The sequence below is a fragment of the Lacerta agilis genome, chromosome 14 (assembly GCF_009819535.1).
Source record: "Lacerta agilis isolate rLacAgi1 chromosome 14, rLacAgi1.pri, whole genome shotgun sequence".
Taxonomy (NCBI): Eukaryota; Metazoa; Chordata; class Lepidosauria; order Squamata; family Lacertidae; genus Lacerta; species Lacerta agilis.
Genome location: NC_046325.1, coordinates 26077767 through 26092601, shown reverse-complemented (window position 1 = coordinate 26092601; position 14835 = coordinate 26077767). Strand labels below are relative to the sequence as shown.

General features: G+C 42.2%; 1 protein-coding gene across 2 annotated transcripts in view; it reads left to right on the top strand.

Annotated features, from left to right (window-relative positions):
• Positions 1-3486: 3486 nt before the first annotated feature.
• Positions 3487-14835, top strand: part of FBXL20 (F-box and leucine rich repeat protein 20) — a 61649-nt gene continuing 50300 nt past the window's right edge. Inside the window, exon 1 of one of the 2 annotated variants that reach the window (XM_033170901.1) lies at positions 3487-3991. Coding sequence is in view for 1 of the 2 variants with exons in the window: in XM_033170902.1 (XP_033026793.1) it covers positions 3950-3991 (42 nt within the window). In the remaining variant the exon portion in view is untranslated. The remainder of the gene's footprint in view (positions 3992-14835) is intronic. The other variant, XM_033170902.1, reaches the window with a different exon arrangement.

The following is a 14835-nucleotide window of genomic DNA, read 5'->3' as shown; positions in this document are numbered from 1 at the left end:
GAAGGCTGTGAGGAGCAATGTAATACAATTCTTAGGTATGGACAGTGTCTAAAATATTAAAAGAGGTAATGGCTCTTGAACCATGAATTCTAGAGGGGTTATTCTTTGGGTCCCAAAGTTAAACAAGCATTGAGGCTTTCTGTTTTTCAGTGGACATCCATCTTGGCCAGTAGTAGGTTTTTGAGTTATGCAAAAAGGTTCTTCAGAATAAAAACGAGCCTTGATCCAGTGTATGACAGGTGCAGGATTTGCTCATGAATGGATTCCCTTATCAGTCATAATGGCTCTTTCCCTGGCACATATGAGGGATGAGGATGATGCACCAGCCTTCCATTTCCCACAAGTGCTGAACACCCAATTATATGTGGGAAGGAGGGGGAAGATTAGGTTTATTGTGGCCTATGAGCCCTCTGTGCATAAACTGGATTAAGTCATATTAGTTCCATGGAAGTCTAAAGTCTACCATGCTAACAGGTTCCAAAATTGTGTGGGTTTTTTATCTTATCCAAGCAGGATGTTAATAAAGTTCTACTTTTAATACAACATACCTTTTATTGTCCAGTAGTGATGGTTTTTTTCATAGGGAATGAAGAAAGATAAGCCATTCAAAGAATAGTTCCACAAATTAAAATTGGGAGTACACATACCAGTATCACACAACCCTTTTCTGTGTTAAAATATCTCATGTTTACTTCTAAAAGTGCATTTATTTGTTCACAATACCCTACATCTTTCAGTATTGTAAAGACAAACAGAAAATAGGAAAGAATCAAACCTGTTAATCTCAGGTGAAGGTACCGGTACTTCACCTGAGATTAAGATTGGTTCTTTTCATGTACATGGTAGGTCCTTTACTCTTAATTTGTGAACAATTGTGTAAATACTGCTTCTGGTGACTGAGGAGGTGGGGAAGGAATAGACTGCATTTTTAGTTTTTTGATGGTACTTCAAATAACATGTTTGTTTTACATGCGAATAAATTTTGTTTGATAGAAATGTTTGCCTCAGCTCAATTTCTGCACTTAAAAAGTTGGCTTCTACTTGGATGAAGTTCTGATTGTCAAGTAAGAGCTCTTTTGGAGAGGGAAGCCTTTTTTGAAACTTCTATTTCAAAACTTAAAAAGTTGGTAGTGCGTTTCCATCACGACCATAGCTGTTTTATTTATATTAGCAGGAACTGGTAGATGCGGAACATTCATCAGCATTTTTGTCTAGGAAGCTCAGTTGTCTAATACAGTGTTTTTCAACCACTGTTCGACGGCACACTAGTGTGCCGCGAGATGTTGCCTGGTGTGCCGTGGGAAAAAATGAAAAATTACTTTATATATAGTCAATATAGGCACAGAGTTAAATTTTTTAACATTTTCTAATGGTGGTGTGCCTCGTGATTTTTTTCATGAAACAAGTGTGCCTTTGCCCAAAAAAGGTTGAAAAACACTGGTCTAATAGTCTGCTTCCCCAGACTCTTGGACTTCTGCCCATGCTGAACAGATGAGGATTGCATCTTGTTTGTTACACCTTGTACATGATCAAGTTCTCAGTGCTTTTTTCTTTTAATTCCTAGTCACCTATTAGTTCCCGAAGGCTTTGATTTGCATTACAAGTTGATGTGGATGGAATATAAGCCACAATATGATGAAGACAAATACAGTACAAATGCCTGTTGGTTTATTATAACTGTTCTGGGGAACCTTGAGAAGGACAGTGTAGATAGATATTGGAGTGGGTGTTGGGAGTTTGTGTAATAAGAGAATAGTTGGTCATAGGATGTTAATTTCTAAATGTTACTGCCTGTGAGCAGAGATTCTTAATTGGAAGATGGCGTATGTGGGACTAATGCTGAGTGTTGACAGTGGGAGGTATCCAGGTAAATGTCTGCTTCTTTTCATCTCCCAAATCAGATTCCTAGAAGAAACTTTATTTATTACATTACATTCCAAACGGCATGAACACAGGGCAGACCAGCGATTTGACTTAACAAAAATGTTTGCATTAGTCAAAGGTGGGGGAAATATACTGTAGAGTGGAAACAAAATGCAGGTTTGTAGAAGAACTGTATTGTTCATATACAAGTAAGATAAATTTCTAAATGTTAATCAACTTCTTTTGTTCCTGTTTGAGTGAACAACTGGCAAAAGTATCGTTTAATTGGTTTTGGTAATTTTCAGTGCATGGTATCAGGAGTAAAAGCTTAATTGTTTTGTTTAATAATTAACACTAGTAAGAATGCATGACATTTATACAGTGTATTTCAGGTTTTCCAGTACATGCAGTTTCACATGCAATCCTTTCAGTAATCCTTATAATAGCCTATTGTACAGTAAATTAGTAAGATCATATGGAAGGGACCTCAACGGTTACCTTAGTCCAACCCCTTGCTTTTGCAGAAATCCTCTGCTGTTGCACCCCAGTAGCTAGTCTTCCATTCTCTGCTTTAAAGCCTCTAGTGAAGGAGAATCCACCACCTTTTAAAACAGTCCGTTCCACTGTCAAACTGCTTGTATCATCACTACCAGTATACGGCAACCATCCTCTATATATGTATGTCCCCCCCCCCCAATTGTATGTGGAGCTGATAGGATAATCGGCTTGCTGAAAGCCAACCTAGTGAGTGCAGGTGGTCCACAACTCGCTCAATCTACCAATCCATCAGATCTTGGCAGAATTTGGATTCAAGGGAGTGAGGCAGCTACTTATCCTGGTTTGAGAATACCCCCCCCCCCCAATATATATACACACACACAATATAGCTGGATGAGACACCATGCCACAGGAATTATTCCCCCCCCCCCCAAGAACAAAGGAGCCAAATCTTATTAACTGGAAGCTTTCATCTTGTTGCTCAAGAGACTGATCTGAAGGCACCTGATGGGATGCTGAAGCTTGCTGCAAGGGGTACCCCAGGGAATAATAATTCCAACCAGAGGAAAGCTAGATAAAATTGAGAAGAGAAGAGAAAAGGCTTAGCTGCGTTTGAAGCATTTTAACTGATGGCAACGAAGAAGCAGCTCCTTTTGTTCATCCATTCAGCACAACGTTAAGATCAGTAAGGATGCCAGTCACTAGAGCTGCTTGGGAGCATGTCCCCACCGCTGAGCGTAACCGAAATGTGCCAGTGCGCGGGCAATGAAAACATATCTACAAGCCTCACCGAGCTCGGTAGGGACGAACGGCTTCACCCGGGAGCCGCGCACGTGCGTAGGATCGGAACCGAAATCCTGCGCGATGCGACGACCGTCATTGAAACGTGCATAGGTTCAGGGTTGGCGACGGGAGGAGGTCGCTTCACCTGCCAAAACCAGAGTTGAAGAAGGGTGCGGGGGGGGGGGGAGACAGACCAGAACCCGCCCGGCTTCTTCGCCTTGTCCCCGGGAGCAGGGGGGGGGCGGGCGCGCACACGCTCCTCCCCCCCACCCGCGCACGCGCTCCTCCCCCCCCACCCGCGCACGCAGAGGCGCGCGCAGCCCGTGCTCTCCCCTCCCCGGCCTGCGCCGCCCTCATCCAATGAGCGGCGCTGTTGCTGGCAGGTGCGGAGTGTTTTTGTTTTGGGTAGAAGGAGAAGAAGTAGTAGTTGTAGTTGACGAAGGCCGAACTCTCTCTCTTGCTCGCTCGCTTTCTCTTTGCTCCCCCCCTCCCTTCTGGAGTGGGCCTAGTCGGCGGAGGGGGCTCCGGCCGGCCGACCCCCCCACCTCAACCGCACCCGCTGAGGAGCCTTAACGCCGCCCGGGCCCTCGCCGCTGGTCTAGGGAGGCAGACGGGCGACTACGGGCTTTCCGGCTGCTGCCTCCCCGGCTGCTGCGCCTCCCTCAGCCCCGCAGCGCGAAGGGAGGCCGCGGGGCTGAGCGGGCAGCCGCTGCTGACGCCGCCGTTCAGGAGCCGGGGGGGCCAGGCCCGGCCCGGCCCGGCCTGGCCTGCTCTCACCCGAGCCGACCCCCGCCGGGCCTTCACCATGAGGAGGGAAATGAACGGAGTCACCAAGAGCCGGTTTGAGGTGAGCGGAGGGAGCATCGGCTGGGCCTTCCCAAAGTTTCCCGGGGTGGGGAGAGGGAAGGTGTTGCAGGGCTGGTTTGTTCGGTTATGAATGGGGCAGGGGGGGGCGTTAGATTTCACCGAAGGAGATTCCCTTTCCCTATTCTCGTTTCTTCCTCCTCCCCTCAAAAGAAAGGGGGGACCCTAGATCTGGAGGGGCGATAAAGCGGTGGCCGACGAGATGGGGCGGTGTTTGTGTGTCTCCAGAGCCGGCCTGGGAGGGTTTTAAATGGGGGAAGGGAGGCGACTAGATTAGGCTGAAGGAAATTCCCTTTCCTCGCCTACCAGACAGACACCAGAGAAGAAAACTGGCCGCGGAAGGAGAAGGCGACAAGTTCCCCTAAGTGTGCTTTGGGTGGGGGGTAGGGGTGGGAGGGTTGCCTGTCGTGATTACAATGAGGGAGATTGCATGTACAGGTGTAAGGTGGTTTCTTCTCTCGTCGACGCGAGAGATCCTTTCCCTCGAACAAAACTGGGAAAGGTGTATGTATTCGTCTTTGAATAGGTAAGCCTGTAGACAGGCAAATAAGAGGGAAACACTGTATGTTGGGTGGGGTGGAGTCAGTCGTGATAGGTTACGCAGATGGAAGGGTTCCCTCGCCCCGCCCGCGGCCCCCCCCCCCGCCCGTGCCATTCTGTGGGATATCGCTTGTGGGAAGGATGAGCACCAGAGGGGAAAGGAAGTATTACGTTAGGAAGTCTGGTGCGTGCGCTTAGTGGCACCACGGTACATGTAGGGAAGTTGTGCAAGGAGGTTCATTAACAGAGTTTGGGGTCCCACCCACTTCCACTGGGAGTGGGGCAGGATGGGTGGAGAATGAGCTTGAAGAGGAAGGGGAGGAGCCTATGCATTGTGGGAGCGGCAGTGAAAGTCCCAGGGTTGGGGCTGCCTTGATTATATACACAGTGGAGGAACATGGACATTAATGCATTATTATTATTTTGGGTGTGGGGTGAAATTAACCAGAACTTGAAGAGCAGACTGGTGAGGTGGGGCAGGGTCTGACCTGAAAATGCTATTCTTCAGGTGTTTAGGGATGGGGATGAATTGGCAGGTTGCAGCCAGAAGAAATTCAGTTATGAGAAAGTATGTGTTTGGAGTGGTGGTAGAGTTAATGGAAGAAGGTTGCAGAGCTGCTGTAGAAGTGTGTTGGGACTAGATTAGAATTGGGAGAGAAACAAGTTGTAGGCATGTGGAGGCTCCTAACAATGTTAAGGCAGGCACACTTTGCCCACATAATTTACGCCATACCAATGAAGGGAAGGGTTGTGTGTGTGTGTGTGTGAACAGATTCCCTGGGCTATTTATAAGGGGGCATATTACAGATATCCTCCGTCTCCTGTGAAGGTTCTTGAGGGTTGGAAGGTACTGTTAAGATTCTAGCTTTGTTCAGAGACTGCTAGAAGGGGATGGCACTTTTCAATTACTTGTCCAACTAATTTTCAATTTATTCTCAAGTGCATCCTAAGTGCACTCTTATACACAGGCTGCTGTTGCTGAAGATATAGGGAATCCACAGGAAGCATAGCAGTGGAAAATTCAACAGCTGTAATGTTCTGTCTAGATAACCTTTACTTAGTATATGTAAAGAAAATAAAAGCTGCAGTTCCTAGGTAGTGGCAGGAAAAGGTCTCATCAGGAGGCTAGCTAACCTGGCTAGGAGGAAAAGTCATCTTATCCCAGTTTCTGTCCCACTTATGTGGGGGAGATAAAACAGAAGAAAGGTGTAGGGATTAGAGGAGGGTGATACTTCAGAGTAGTGGGAGATTCTGTGGAGTAATTGTGGACTTCATGTCACCGGGGGAGGGGCAAGGAAGGAATCATGCAAGGACAGAAGCATGAAATGGAGAAGGTAGGGCAAGGGAACCTGGCTTAATGCTGCTGGCATGACCAGTTTTGTGCTGTTTGTTTATGGCTACTAAGGGCCTAATATACAGTATAGACAAAGGGGATCCTCCTGGTCTGGAAAAGGAAGGTGGGCAGCTAGGAGGAAAAGGAAGGACATACAAGAAAAGAGGAGCATAGTGTTCCAGGATGCGGAATACATAGTCTATTTCTGTGTGTTTGTAAAAGAGCAAAATTTGAGGGTTTAAAGTAATATGTAAATAGTTATATCTGTCCATGTGAGGCTAAAGTTCATCGAATTGTATGCTGACAAAATGATTATTGGTCACATCAGCTTAGCAAATTACAGCTGTATATTAATCACAACTGTTTTCAGACGCTGACCAGTGGTCAGAGAGGTGTGCACGTGAGCACACACATGCGCTCTGACATATGGCCAATATAGTGGGTTCAGAGTAAGGAAGAGCCTGTAGCTTTGATGCTTTTGTGTATTTTGAAGTAACAAATGTGAATGTGGTTGAAGGGCATTGTGGAGCCTGTAGCTCTTTGACAGGATGGGTGACTGGATTGCAGTGTGTGGTGCTGACCCTGTGTGTTTGTGGACATTATGCAAAACGGATTGCTAAATAGCTTTAAAGGAAACATGACTGGTGGTCATGATGGACAACAGTAGTCCAGGACTACTGTTGCTTTACTATTCTGAAATTGAAAAGGAGAATCCTGAAGGATGAAGATGCTGTAAAAAGTGCAAACAGGGCAAGCAAAGGGTAAACAATGAACTATTCAGGAAAACACGGTACATAATTGGCATGATCTGGCATCACACAAAAGCACCCTATCTAGCCAGAGATTCATCCAGTTCTTTGTCGTAACAGCTGTCTCCCCCCCCCCTTTACTGAATTGATAGCCACAGTGCGGAGGAGGCAGCATCGTTGACACAAATAAGAGCAATAAGATGGTTCAAGTCTCTTTTTGTGGGGATTGCATGAGGGAGGAAAATAAAGTGCCCAAGTGTAATCTTTCAGCAGTGTGACCAAGGAATAACTTGAATACAGGGAGGAGACTAGCTCAGCTCAGAAGGAACTTCTGCTTTGGGCACAGCTACTTCTTTACTTTCTGGTCTAGAAAGGAAAAATAAAAGTAACTGAGTCAAAGTACTGGATGACTTAGGCAGCGTATGGCACAAGGTGATAAATTCTGCAGAATGAAAAAGAGTGGCGTCTTCATCCAGAAACTGAGACAGGTAAAAACAATGTTTTGGTTTCATTCTCTTACTTTTAATGGGTACTATTGGAAGCTGGATGCAAACTAAACAAAAAGAGTGCATGTTCATTGAATTAATTTCCATTGACTAAATAGCAGAGGAAAATGTTGATTGGTAACTAAATCCAAATAAAAAAGGCGACTAACTGAAGTTTTGTGGCTTGCAGGGAACAGAAGTAAGAAGCAGCTGCACATAACAATTTCATTATTTTTTACACCATCTTGTAATCTGAAGATTGAGGGGAGAGTTTAGATAGATGGAGGGGTTCTTGTGATTTGACACTAGTATTTTTTCCCCATTGAGATGAATTGTTTAATTGTATGAGAAGGGGAATGTATTCCCAGGCCTTTCCCCTGTGAAAAGTATATATTGGCACTGATGAACAGTGTTTTGGGTAGCACTGGGAATGTTTTTTTTTTCCCAAAACTGGTGTCCAAGGGAGATATACAGTTGGGAACCTTAACATTCAAATGTGTGTGTTATGGTTGCTTATTCTAATTATAGATGTCTACATGGTATTCTTGCGAGGGAGAGGAAAGGAGGCATAACCCAATTGGGAAAATGTGCATACAATGATATATTTAAAAATGGAAACCAGAAATAATATGAGAGAGTTTTGTTGGACCAGTCTCTGATAGTAAATGAATATTTTAGTCTTTTGAGTTATGTAGAACATGTAATTAGATACAATGGAATGATAGCTAATTTCCAGCTTGTATACAGAGAGAGACTACTTACTAATACAAATATTTGTAGACCAAATATATTGTTACAGTGCTGTGGGGTGAAAACATTTCTGGAAATTTTTCAGGTGATATTTTTTCCATGGAAAATGTTCCACTTTTAGAAATGAGTATTGTGCAGTTTTGGCAACTGAAATGAATATAATACTAATGAAATATAAAATCATGGTTGTAATTGGCTATTTATGAAGTGACTGGCTCTAGAAAGCACATGCTATTGCACACAGCTCTTGAGGGATACTAAATTAGTATGGTAAAATAGTTTTCAGTCCCTTAATTTTTTTTCTTTATAATTTTATACAATTGACTTGCAACTTACATGCATTTAAACTTAAGCAAATAGGGTTAGGCATCCATTAAAACAAACAAACAAACATTGGCAATCCCACCTGCCATTGCACTCACCTTGGGAGAGTGCTTGGAGGTGCAGAGAGAGTTTGTCTTGCCTATATATGATTTTGGCTTTAGTGCTTTATTCCATGGAATTTAACCCCCACAGAAGTTGAGTGTCGACTGTATGTTACTGAGTTGTTTTAATAAATTATTTAAAAGTAGTTTAATAAAGATAATTTCCAAATAAATATTCAAATTTGTTTGAATCTAACACTTAAACCACATTGAATGTAGCAGCTTGAATTCTCCTCTCCAGGCAAATACTTCAGTTAACTGAATTTTGGAGAAACTATTCAGATACTTAGTACATAAAATTAGCATGACATACTTTTTAAAGTCTTGTTCATTCAATGTAAGTGAAACCAACAGACTAAATCAGATCTCCCATTGTTTTATGGCAGCAGGGAACCCCAGAGATGCTGTCTTGATCACAAAACATTTATCACCAAATCTGTACAAACATATCAAACTAGGGAATGTTTTGCCTGCAGTTGTAATAACTAAAGACCTCTATTCCAGTAAAAAATAGACCAGGTAATAAATCTCTCTGCCAGATCAGAGTCATAAGGGGTGCAGGCATAATGTTCCCAAAATAGTAACCATGGTTAACTGGTGTTTAGGGGGGTGTTCTTAATTATCAGATGTGACATCAAGCCATGGTTGATCAAGCCATGGTTGAGGGTGGAGTGTTGGGGGAGGGTGATTTGTGATCATGTCCCTCCCTTATTGCTAAACAATAGATAGCTATCAATGACAGTATCGTGGTTAAAAAAGAATTACCGGTAAGTACCAGATAATGTTCAAGATTCTTGATTTGAGCTTTTGAGTTAGGTGTTGAAAGAAGAAAATTGTGGCAGAAAATATGGTCACATATATTGAGTAGTATTGCAGAGAACCTTGTAAACAGTAATTCTAACAAACTAACCTTACTGGAGGCAGTAGGTTACTTGCACAGGCTCCTCCAAAATAGTGTGTTCATAGAAAACATCTGATGTCAGGGGAGGGGAGGGAATTTCTAAAGTATCTCTCATAGAATCTTCTTTAAAGCCTTTCAAAGAAAGATGATTTGCAATCTGCTTTACAATTTAGTCTCTACATAACCTTTGAAAGTAGGGAATAGTGCAGAAAAGACTAGCCATTATATATGAGTCATCATTATATTAGATCTACAGACATACAATGATTTCTGTAAATTGGCTGTAGGTGGAATGGTGCAAAATGAGCAGTGTGATAGGAGAGATTATATATAATTTCTGAATCTGTGTGCTTGATACATGTTCTTTGCAGTTTATCTTTACAGTAGTGGTGTGAATAGTTGAGGCTGTGAGCCACTGCTTTTCAAAAAGGGTTTCGAGTAGAACTTGAAGGATTATATATAGTATCTGTCAGTACATACACTGAAGTTATTTTTCACAGTATTTCACAGTGATTGTAAAATTCTTTTTTACTGTAGATAGTTTTCTGCCTCAGGAGTGTTTGAGTAGGTCCCATGGCAGGAGGAATGATTTCTTCAGTTAACAGTGTTAAAAACTGAGTAAAAATAACCGGTTCTAATTTCTCTTTTCCACTTTTTGAATAACAAGTGAATTGCAGGGTGTGTCTGCCCAGCTGATAGGAACATGTTCTGAAGTACCCAGAGCATCATTCATATTTGGCAATTGATCATTTATGTATTCTTGGAAGCATACCCTTTGAGTGCCTCCCACTGGTAGATATTGTGGAAAAAGCCAGTGGCACCTCTGAGCATCCAAAGTCAATTGGCATGAAGATGACAGTATAGATGGTTCTGAGAGGCAATAGTTGGGTACAGTGTCCTCCTCAGATACAATACATTTGTGTGCATTTGAGCTTTTCAGTGTTTACAAACATCTTGATGAGTCTTCCAACAAGCCGCTAGTATTATTCCCATTTTGCAGATACTGTGCTTTGACTTATGGCTTGCCTGTGGCCACAGAGCATTGTTGTATAAACTAAGAGGTTCACTATTTTAGCCACTGCACTGTACCAGCCCTTAACACAAAAACACAGAGGTACTCAGACAACTAGATACATTTAAGCCCCACCCTTTAATCAAATGAACCCTTGCCTGTTGCCACCAAAGATAACTTGAGTAAATAGTTCTTCAGAAAGATGGTCAGACTTTGAGTCTCCAGGGGAAGCTGCCATCTGGTAGTACATCTCTCCATATGTTTGATGATCTGACAGAAATGGTTTTTTCAGTATCTTTCATTTCTGTCCACAGACTCAAGGAAGCTAATAACCAGAATAAAAGCACACTAAAAATACATAATGATGGGTGGTATCCAACAGAATCATACTCAGAGAAGAATAATTGAAATCAATGACTGACTTTAGTCAAATAACACCTTACCTGTGAATTGAAGAGCAGATAAAAATCTGTTAATGCTTGGACAATAAAATAATATCAAACAGTAGCCAAGTCAAACATCTTCAGAATTAAAAGAAAGGTCATCTGGGGCAAATCCACACCGTGCATTTAAAGCATATTCAGTGCACATTTAATATTCATTTCTTCCCCCAAAGAATCCTGGGAACTGTAGTTTCACCCTCAGAGAGCTACAATTCCCAACAACCTTAACAAACTACACTTTCCAGGATTCTTTGGGGGAAGCCATATGCCTTAAATGGATGTGGAATGTGCTTTAAATGCATGGTGCGGCTCTGCTCCTGGACTGGTCAAAGGCTTCTATATGAATAGAAGCCATTGATCCCCCAGTGGCAAAGAAGCCAGGTGTGGGCATGCCAAAGCCCACCAGGCGTGATACTATATTTGTAACATCCCGCCCATCCAGATGGGTGGGGTAGAAATAATAAATTATTATTATTATCATCATCATCATTATTATCCTTCTATCCCGCCACTTATTTTAAGTTTTTTATATGCTTGTGGAGACTGACCAGACAAGTACATGATTGCAGGTGCTAATTTGATTTTTTTCCAACTTTAAAATATACAATACTTTTTCTAGAACGAAGTTTGTGCATTCCCATCAAGGCAGCAGAATCAAATTGCATTTTCTTCCTGTAGTCAGGATAGTGCAGTGATTTAAGAGAGTTTAAATAACACAACTGCATGTTCTCTATTTTCTTATTTTATCAAGGTTGTCCAGCTGATTTGTTTGTGCTTTTGCACTAACATGCCTGGAACATTTAACCACTTGCAATGAATGAAGTGACGGAAGGGGGAGAGATGATACTAATGGTCATATAAGGTGGCCCAACTCCCCGTAAGACCATTTAGTGCAAGATCTGGAAGTACAGTACATAGCTGCACCACTGTGTGAACCTTCCTTCAGAAAGGAGTAATTGTGTAAGCCATCCATTTGAAGTACAATTGCAGGGGTAGAAAATGGTCAGAGGCAAACATCCTGCTTTCATACAAATTTAAACCAGTTCCTTCCCTGCCTCACCTAAAAGTAGTCTTTCCTCAAACCAAGAACATCATCTTTGCAGAAGTAGTCCTCAAGCTGGGTATGGCTGTCTGCATTGTATGTGTGCCCTGCCTCCGCTTAAAGCAAGGCACTCTCCACAAGTTGGTGATCTGCAGGATGTATTGTCTAGTCATAGACCACCCATTTAAACTCTCACTCTCTGAACTCTTAACTTCTGTGACCTAGTCCCTTATGAGGCTGTCTATATATTTTGAGAGCTATGGCGTTATATACACAAATCTCTCCTGAAATTTATGTTCCCAATCACTTAAGAGGTTAAGTGAAATATTTCAAACTGCAGGTGGTTTTCAAGACACTTTAAAAATAATGTTATGCTTACAAGCCTGTTGGGCAATCACCTATTTTTACATCATGAATTGATACCATATGGGCTGTCCATTAAGCATTGTTTTCCTACTCCTCATGCCTGCTTGTCACAATCAGGTCATTACAGTAATAATGAACACCCTCCCCTTCCGCCCCTCTTTTGTGGAAGAAAGCTAGTTGGTCTCTGTACCAGAATGAGAACATTTGTTAAGAATGTCTGTTCTGAAGGTGTGGCTCCTATGGAGAAAATAATCACTTAGCTCCGCAGCAAAGCAAACAATAGAGTACTGCTCACTAGGCTGCCTCCATATTTTTTTTACAATGGCCTCGGTTTACAGCAAGAGAAAAACCAATACTTAATTGTTTCTATTCCACTCTAGTAGTGAAGAAGCCATGTTGATATAGTTGAGCATATTCTCCTGTAACTTGTATACTGTCAGAACTGAGAGGGGAACTGGTGAGATAGGAACAGGAGTATGAACATTCTTTAAAATCAATGGGGTGGCAGCTCTCCCTGGTCACTTAAGGAATGCTCTGTGGCTGATCTGACATGGCTGAAGTAGCATTAGATGTAAATCACACAGGAATATAAAACCCAAAGATCTCAAAAGGGAAAGTCCAGCATGAAACAGATGAATTACAATTCAATACATACGTTAATTGGATACCAATGCCAGGATGTTGGTGCTGTCATCAACACTGCCTTGTTAATTGGTCACTGTAATTATCTTGCTTTGAGGCACTGTTTGTTATGAATTTCATTTGCATTTGACTTTGCTCCCCTCAGCCATGTGTTTGCCAGTGCTTACCAATTCACAATTATACTTCATGCATCAAATGAATGGACTGTGGTCCACAAAATTTATAATAAATTTGTTAAATCATGAAGGTACCACAGAACAAGTCTGCCCCCCTAGATGTGAAATCTGTTTCTAGTCAACATAGATGTCTTCACAGTTGCTGTACTTGGGAATGTTGTGTGTGAGTTTTGTATTGATATAACTCAAAAGTCACAAATGTCCTTCAGGATCCAGACTGATTAATTTCTAAAGGATGCTATACTACAAGTGATTTAGATTTTGACTGTTAACTTAAACACTTTATCCAGGAAGTTTTGGAGGGTATTTGGATGGTAGTGAGTAATAATAATTGATTATTATTAATCAATTATTTATGCCTCCTTTAAAGATCCCAAATTGTAGAGACAATTGGAGTGCTAGATCTCTTGCAAGATTCTTTTTTAAATAGTTAGTTTGTTGCACGATTCTATGATTCAATGTTTGGGCTGCATGTACTTGCAGTAATGAAAGTGTGTACTTACGGGTAGACTAGGATTCTAAACTGCACTGCCATTTCCTTGGAAAAACTGGTTATTCAAAACGATTTAATCCGAATAAGTGCATGGTATTTTGTATGTATGGAGCCCATCTCATCACACACCTCTTCTGTTTTAGTAACTTACTTTTTGTAGTGATTCGCCACAACTCATATGTAAAGGCTCCTTTTCTGGTAACACTGTGTCTTTCTCACAGGAACATATATTTGGGGATTAAGCAAACTCCCACTTTAACCTGTGGTGGTAATTCTATGCAGGGGAGTTTACAGCCTTTACAACAGGTGTGGGGAAACATCTTGGCTCCATGGGCCAAATCCTTTTCAGCATCAGCTTTGCAAACCAAATTTGACAGGTGTGCAGGGTCACCCACCTTTTCAAGATACTTTGAAGTCCTGAAGACACCTTGCAAAGTGCTGCTAAAGGGGAGTGGTTCTCCATCCATTTACAGGGGGTGTTATGCAAATTTGCATGGTGTCACCTGCTAAAATGATGGTTAATAAGCCTCTGTTTTAGCAGGTGATTTTGATGCTCACTAGGACTGGGTGACATAGACATACCATGTATCGTCTAAAACCAGTTTGAAGTTTACATCGTGATAACTGTTTCATAATATTTGACCTGGTGGCAGCAGTCACAGCTGTGGTTTGTGAAGCCTCATGGCAGCGGTGGCAGAAGTGCTGACCGCCTGCAAGGCCTTGTGGTGGTGGGAGGCAGCAGCAGTAGCGACCTATGAGACTTTGCTGCGGCAGTGGCAATTAAAGCAGTGGCCTTGCAGTGGTAGCAAAATCAGTAGCAGGCTACAAGGCCTCACCATGGCGGTGGGAGACAGCAACAGAAGCGGCAGTGGTCTGGCAGCAGTGGCACAGTCAGCATTCTTGGTTTAAGAACATTGCCCAGGCTTTAGGTTTTGGTTCTGAGGTGGCTGCATGGCTCTTTAAAGCCCTAGTTTGTAAATTAAGGCCTTTTTTCTAATTACAGCTATTCAGCATTTAGCTTTCATTTAGGCTTTTAGTCACATGTGGATGTTGTGAGTCCTCCTTAACATGACTTATTGCCTGATATGTCCTCTCCCTTTCAGATTACGGTACACACATTCACAGCTAGTTAAAAACTAGCATTGTATAAAATATTACAATTTCCAGATGCCATCTCCCTACCGTGTAGCATGGTCCAACCTTTAATAACAGCTGTCGACTTTGGGATATATAGTAAATACAAAGTTTAGCACAAAGAGTAATACCAAGAAATCATATTGGATTAAATGAAATTATACCCTTGTGTACATGCATTGCAGTGTTTAATTGAGCATCTCTATTTTGACTAGAAAGGTAATTATACCACCCCAAATCATCAATTGATTAAATGATGACATTTTTCTAAACCCAGTAGTACTTGAATTACAGGGGTGCATAATTTCATGTCTCTGTTCAAGGGTCTCCATGGCC